This window comes from Paralichthys olivaceus, chromosome 18 (genome assembly GCF_024713975.1).
Source record: "Paralichthys olivaceus isolate ysfri-2021 chromosome 18, ASM2471397v2, whole genome shotgun sequence".
NCBI lineage: Eukaryota > Metazoa > Chordata > Actinopteri > Pleuronectiformes > Paralichthyidae > Paralichthys > Paralichthys olivaceus.
Genome location: NC_091110.1, coordinates 20,610,001 through 20,617,559, shown reverse-complemented (window position 1 = coordinate 20,617,559; position 7,559 = coordinate 20,610,001). Strand labels below are relative to the sequence as shown.

General features: G+C 43.5%; 1 protein-coding gene across 2 annotated transcripts in view; it reads left to right on the top strand.

Moving 5' to 3' along the window:
* Window positions 1-788: 788 nt before the first annotated feature.
* The window catches only part of slc38a9 (solute carrier family 38 member 9), a 12,707-nt gene continuing 5,936 nt past the window's right edge, over window positions 789-7,559 (top strand). For both annotated transcript variants that reach the window (XR_011239088.1, XM_069513338.1), the window contains exons 1-10: window positions 789-1,077; window positions 3,128-3,268; window positions 4,018-4,147; window positions 4,802-4,920; window positions 4,994-5,057; window positions 5,168-5,261; window positions 5,698-5,868; window positions 6,152-6,211; window positions 6,591-6,794; window positions 7,265-7,372. Coding sequence is in view for 1 of the 2 variants with exons in the window: in XM_069513338.1 (XP_069369439.1) it covers window positions 3,171-3,268; window positions 4,018-4,147; window positions 4,802-4,920; window positions 4,994-5,057; window positions 5,168-5,261; window positions 5,698-5,868; window positions 6,152-6,211; window positions 6,591-6,794; window positions 7,265-7,372 (1,048 nt within the window). In the remaining variant the exon portion in view is untranslated. The remainder of the gene's footprint in view (window positions 1,078-3,127; window positions 3,269-4,017; window positions 4,148-4,801; window positions 4,921-4,993; window positions 5,058-5,167; window positions 5,262-5,697; window positions 5,869-6,151; window positions 6,212-6,590; window positions 6,795-7,264; window positions 7,373-7,559) is intronic.

The window sequence follows — 7,559 nt, the reverse complement described above, 5'->3', positions numbered from 1 at the left end:
TAGTCCCAGACAAAGTGTCACAGGGTGACGTCGTCCCCCAGGCCACAAATATACCGAATGTTATAAATATTAAATATCAAATATCATGACGAATAATAACAGGTGGAAATTAGCTTTCTGATTTTCTACTTTCAAAATGTTTCCATAGAACATTTTCTTGTTTTTATTAATCTGTTCACTAAACCTTTTGCCTTGCAGTGACAACCTCTTACCAGTAGAGGCGCTGCATTCCCCTCAGCACTCACCTCGCAGCCTCTGAAGAAGCTGCTGCTTTAAGGTCAAATCTAAAAGTACTTCAATATTTATAATACTATATAATAATAATAATAATATAATAATAAAATATTGTATTATATCGTGCATATAATCGCAATATAATATAATATAATATAATATAATATAATGTAATGTAATGTAATGTAATATAATATAATATAATATAATGTAATGTAATGTAATGTAATATAATATAATATAATATAATATAATATAATATAATACGATATAATATAATATAATATAATATAATATAATATAATATAATACGATATAATATAATATAATATAATATAATATAATACGATATAATATAATATAATATAATATAATATAATACGATATAATATAATATAATATAATGTAATATAATATAATATAATATAATATAATATAATGTAATATAATATAATATAATATAATATAATATGTTGATTTAATGTTCGTGTTTACTCCACCATCACCTGAAACACTCATTCCTGCTCAGGAGGGGGCGGTAATGCGGCGGAACAGTGTGTGTGTGTGTGTGTGTGTGTGTGTGTGTGTGTGTGTGTGTGTGTGTGTGTGTGTGTGTGTGTGTGTGTGTGTGTGTGTGTGTGTGTGTTCTTCTTCTCGGGTTTTTCACACACAGTGAACCGGGTGGATCAACGTCTCTTCACTTCCTCCTCTTCTTCTCTTCTTCTTCTCTTCTTCTCTTCGCGGCTCCTCTCGTGTGTTTCCGTGTCGTCATCGACTGAAAACAAAGTTTGTTGACGTGTTGATTAGAATCACGAACCTGAGATGAGCTGAGGAGCTGCTGAGGTGAGTGTGTGTCTGTGTGTGTGTGTCTGTGAGTGTGTGTGTGTGAGTGAGTGTGTGAGTCTGTGAGTGTGTGTGTGTCTGTCTGTGAGTGTCTGTGTGTGTGTGTGTGTGTGTGTGTCTGTGTCTGTGTGTGTGAGTGTGTGTGTGTGTGAGTGTGTGAGTCTGTGTGTGTGTGTGTGTCTGTGAGTGAGTGAGTGTGTGAGTGTCTGTGAGTGTGTGTGTGTGAGTCTGTGTGTGTGTGTCTTTGTGTCTGTGTGTGTGTGTGTCTGTGAGTGAGTGAGCGTGTGTGTGTGTGTGTGTGTGTGTGTGAGAGTGTGTCTGGTTCTGTGTGTGTGTGTGTGTCTGTGAGTGTGTGTCTGTGTGTGTGTCTGTGAGTGTGTGTGTGTGTGTGTGTGAGTCTGTGTGTCTTGTGTGTCTGTGAGTGTGTGTGTGTATGTGAGTCTGTGAGTGTGTGTCTGTGTGTGTGTGTCTGTGAGTGTGTGTCTGTGTGTGTGTCTGTGTGTGTGTGTGTGTGTGTGTCTGTGAGTGTGTGTGTGTGTGTGTGAGTCTGTGTGTCTGTGAGTGTGTGTGTCTGTGAGTGTGTGTGTGTGTGTGTGAGTCTGTGTGTCTGTGAGTCTGTGTGTCTGTGAGTGTGTGTGTGTCTGTGTGTGTCTGTGAGTCTGTGAGTGTGTGTTACATTGTGGTCAGTGTGTGTTACTGTGTGTGTGTTTGTGCAGACTCAGCTCTTTGTGTTGAACTGACTCATTAGTTTTGAAGTTGTCATGATGTTAGATAAACTTGTTTTTCCTGGTTTGTGAACAGAGTTGTGTTACTGATGTCACTGTGACATCACTGTGACGTGACTGTGATGTCACAGTGATGTCACTGTGATGTCACGTCATCAGCAGTGACATCACAGAGAGCTCACGACTGGTCACTGGATGTGAGACACTGGAGTTTCTATCATGATGGGGACATGATGGGGACATGATGTGGATTAATATATTGTCTTCTTGCCACAGTAATGTCCTCTGCCCTGTTTACTCAGTGTCCATACATTGATATGTTTGTGTCCACAACACTGAACACATGTTGACTTCCTCTGTTCAAATGGGACCATGTGATGTCCAGGACACATTCTAACAGCAGGTGTGAACTCAGCTGTCCACATGGGAGTCAGAGATATTCAGAGACAGACAGAGACAGACAGAGACAGACAGAGACAGTCAGAGACAGTCAGAGACAGACAGAGACAGTCAGAGACAGTCAGAGACAGACAGAGATATTCAGAGACAGACAGAGACAGACATAGACAGTCAGAGACAGTCAGAGATATTCAGAGACAGACAGAGACATAAAGAGACAGTCAGAGATATTCAGAGACAGACAGAGACAGACAGAGACATAAAGAGACAGTCAGAGATATTCAGAGACAGACAGAGACAGACAGAGACAGTCAGAGATATTCAGAGACAGACAGAGACAGACAGACAGAGATAGACAGAGACAGTCAGAGATATTCAGAGAGAGACAGAGACAGTCAGAGATATTCAGAGAGAGACAGAGACAGTCAGAGATATTCAGAGACAGTCAGAGACAGACAGAGACAGACAGAGACAGTCAGGGACATAAAGAGACAGACAGTCACTTGGAGAAATGAAATCCCGTCAAATCAAACTGAAGAAAGAAGTTAAACCAAATGTCTTTGATTGTATAGATCTTGAATTCTCTTGTTGCTCCATGAGTCTGTGTTGAATCAGATCTCGCGTCCTCGTCCTGTAAAATTCTCTGGACAACCTAAGTTCAGTTCTGGATAGACAGAGACAGTCAGAGACAGTCAGAGACAGACAGAGACAGACAGAGACAGACAGATCTCTGGGTCGTAAGCAGCTTATTTTGTCCACGACAGTTTTTTCACAACACGTGTTGAGCAGTTCTGAGTCTCCAGGTGGATTTCCACAGTGTGAGACACCAAGTGTCCCGACAGGCTCTCAGTAAACAGCTGTAACACACAGATAGTGTTTTTGTCCCGTGACAGACTGATTAGATTTTATGACACGTTTCCTCCCAGTCAGGTGATGCGAGCGGAGCAGCGTTAGCAGGAAGTCACAGACATGGAGGACGACAGCCGGCCGCTTCTGAGCTCAGGTCAAACAGGAGAGAGCTACTCACACAGAGGCTCCACAGACTCTCTGGACCTCAAGGCCAAAAGGTAAACGAGCTGCAGCGACTGACACAGACGTTATCACAGACGTTATCACAGACGTTATCACAGACGTTATCACAGACGTTATCACAGACGTTATCACAGACGTTATCACAGACGTTATCACAGACGTTATCACCGTCTCACACTTCATCAGGACGTCTGGATGTTGATGAACTCCACAAATAACAGCTTCTCTCTGATTGGTTGTAGTGACGACCTCAATCTGAGCAGCTCACTGTGTGTGTGTGTGTGTGTGTGTGTGTGTGTGTGTGTGTGTTGGGGGGGGTCTTGGGTCAGAGGTCAAAGTTCAGCTGAGGTCACCTGGTCCACGACTCGTTCTCTTTTTCTAACTCTGGATAATAAACAAAGAGGACTTCCTGGAACTCGCTTGAGAAGCAAACACTAACGTGTGTGTGTGTGTGTGTGTGTGTGTGTGTGTGTGTGTGTGTGTGTGTGTGTGTGTGTGTGTGTGTGTGTGTGTGTGTGTGTGTGTGTGTGTGTGTGTGTGTGTGTGTGTGTGTGTGTGTGCGTCACATAACTGGATTAGCGATGTGTGACTTTTCATCCAGTTTGGTATTTCACAGTGAGCGACGAGCTTTCGAGTAAGTCACACACACGTGTGTGAACTCGTTTCATCGGCGTCATGTCAGTGGTTCCAAACGTGTTTATCAAAGTGAGGGATGAATCCAACGGTAAATGAAATGTATGAATTTAGAAATATCGATGGAAGTGATGTGTGGTTCTTCTTCTAGGCCGTTCCACGTGGAGCCCCGGAACATCGTGGACGATGACCCTCAGGAGAGAGTCTCGGCTGAAGCGGCCATCCTCAACAGCAGAGTTCATTATTACGGCCGACTGACGGGCTCGTCTGACAGGCTGCTGGTACGTCACTGAGCCGTCAGTCATTACGGACTCTAGGAGCACAGACTCAGAACCTACACCCACAACATGTATGACTCTGTGTGTTCATCATGTTGGGCCACTTTGTTGCAGTAATTCTTGTATTTCAGTTTTTTCACACGTGTGATCGTTCCGTCACGGCTCTCGTCCGTCGACTCCACTTTGATCTCAATAGATCGTATCTCATCTTTGTGAAATGTGTCACATTAAATATTGTACAACTACGAAGTGAACACGCACCATCAGCCGCGACTGAGGACAGTAAATAAAGATGGACGACGCCTCCAACCATTCAGAAATGAAGACAAAATATCCAGACCACTGACGGAGCCATCTCATAGATGACGATCACACGATCACGTTTACAGAAAACACAAACGCAAAAGTCCCACAATGGAAACACAAAGGAAGTGAGCGACTCCGGCTGTTGACGATGAAACGACCACGACTGTGGTCGAGTGAGAAGTTTGTGAAAACTTTGTCAGTTCAGTCACAACTTCAAACGTGACGCTTGTTTGAGTTGTTACGATCGAGAAGTTTAGAGTCTGTGAAAAACTTCCTACCAGTTAGATCTGTTGTCTGTCATGTGACTGTAGCTGTGAGGACTTCCTGTTAAGTTTCCATCTTCTCCTGCAGAGTCCTCCAAACCATGTGATCCCCCGACCTGAGGAGATCTACGTCTACAGCCCCCTGGGGACGGCGTTCAAGGTGACGTCCAGCGACTACTCGTCTAAAAACCCGAGCATCATCACCATGTGAGTCCAGCGTCACTCTGAAGTCAGTGAGTCGGACTGCTTTGATCTTCACCTTGAATTTGTCTGTGCACAGTTTTGCGATATGGAACACGATGATGGGAACATCTATCCTCAGCATTCCTTGGGGCATAAAACAGGTGATGTGCTTTATTCTAAATGATTCACGTCCTTTTTTCAAAGATGCAGATTTGCTCTTTAAATTTGCTTCATCGACTAAAACTGAAACCTGAACATCGTGGTCCCTCAGGCCGGCTTCACGCTCGGGATCCTCATCCTCATCTTTTTAGGTTTGCTGATGCTCTACTGTTGTTACATCGTCCTCAAGTCACCAAAGTCAATACGTAAGTTCAGCCGCACGTTGACAAAGTAATGCACTGGAATGATCTTTTCAGATGACGTCCCCTTTGAATTAACAGCTTGTTGCTGCAAATATGAAAGAATTCAGTTGAATTTTATAAATATTAAGTTTGTCTCTTCTTCATTTTCCTCTTTTCAAGATTTATCATTATTTTTAGAAAACTCCTGGTGATCAGCAGGATAATCGTGCTGCTGATTTTATACATTTACATTTTGAACGTGTAACAAACTTTCTATATTTAATGTCTCATAAATGAGGTAATAACCTCGTTTATGAGACATTATCCCGCCTCCAGCCATTAGGAGGCAGCAGTGGGTCACACCACAGCCTGAAGTCACTGGATGAAATGATGAAGAGTTCCATTCATAACTTTGACTGTTTCACGGAGAATCCCATGTTCGCTGTTCTGTTCTCCTCAGCCTACATAGACACGTCCGACTGGGAATTCCCTGACGTCTGTCATTACTACTTTGGAAAGTTTGGACAATGGTCCAGCCTGGTCTTCTCCATGGTGTCACTCATCGGAGCCATGGTGGTTTACTGGGTCCTCATGTCCAACTTCCTGTACAACACGGGACAGTTTATCTACAGTAGGTCACAGTCGTCAGGAGCGATCAAACAAATAGCTTCTGTCTGTGCGATGTGTTCTACACAAGTACAAGTATCTGTACACAAGTACAAGTATCTGTACACAAGTACAAGTATCGGTACTTGTGTTGACGAATCTGTGGATTTGTTTACGTCGTGGGTCTGAAATGTGTTTAGTAACATTTTAATTATGCAAACATTTCATTTGACTGAGTTTTGTTTTTGATGCTCATGTACAGATACTAGATAGTTCACGCTTTGATAAAGTTTTGGATCTGTCCACAGATTCCGCTCACAACGTCAACACGTCAGACTCCGAGTTTGGAACCAACGGCTCGGAGAGAGGTGAGAAACGTCCGGCTCTAACTCTGTTGCAGTCGTGAACGTGTTATGTGGAGAACGCCTCGAGAGAATCCCCTCAGATGTTCATTCAGACTCAGAGATGAACTGATTGTGTTTGGGTGGTCAGAGGTCAAAGGTCACAATGACACTGAGCTCACAAAACATGACTTGGCTTCTCGAACATGATATCTCAAGTCTGACTTTAGATTTCAGAGGTCAAAGGTCACAGTGACCTTCTATGAATATAGACTCAAACTGGTTGGTGGAGACAAACAACCGCGAGCTTTTAATCGTATGTAGGTAAACATGTTTGTTTTCTGAATCTTAACCAGGTGAAGAAATACTTGATCCGATGGTAACGGTCTGTGGATTTGTTCACTAGTGATCTGTCCGTTCCCAAACACCGACCCGGGGGGGAACGACAGCCTCGGCTCGCTTCACCTCAGCGTCAGTGGAAATGACACGTCTGACGTCTTTGGACACTGGTGGAGCAAAACCAACACCGTCCCCCTCTACCTCATCATCCTGCTGCTGCCGCTGCTCTGCTTCCGCTCAGCCTCCTTCTTCGCAAGGTTCACCTTCCTGGGTAAGAGTGCGGCCGTCTCTCTCACACTGGGGCGACTGTCGGGTCGTCAGGCGTGATCCTGGTTCATGTGAACAAAAAGCTTTGGACTCATGACTACGACTGATGCGATTTCATATTATACAAATAAGAAATGGTCAAATTAGCTTAATAGCAAAAGTAAAAGTAAAAATAAAAGTAAAAGCCTTTACAATAAATACAGTACATACAATTTTATTTAAAGCAAATGAATGAATCACAACGAATAATGAAATGAAATAATATGTAGCACGGGGGCTATACAGCAGCAGCTCCTCTGGTTCAGGAAGCAGAGGATCATGGGTAATATCCAGTGGGACGACGCCGTCAGAGCTCGACACGTCGCCTCACAGAGACAGCCTGAGGTCATCATGTGTGGCTGCAGGGGGCGCTGTGCAGCAGTGGCTTTAATAAATGATTTCTAATTTCCCATCATGATGTTCTGTCGTGTCCAGGAACCATTTCTGTCGTCTACCTGATCGTGTTGGTCACCGTCAAAACGTCCCGGCTCGGCTTCCACCTGAAGTTCCACTGGTTCGATACCAGCGAGTTCTATGTTCCAGGTAAACCTGCAGGTCCTTGTGTGTGTGTGTGTGTATAGTGTGTGTATACTGTGTGTGTGTGTGTGTGTGTATACTGTGTGTATACTGTGTGTGTGTGTGTGTGTGTGTATACTGTGTGTGTGTGTATACTGTGTGTATATACTGTGTGTATACTGTGTGTGTATACTGTGTGTATACTGTGTGTGTA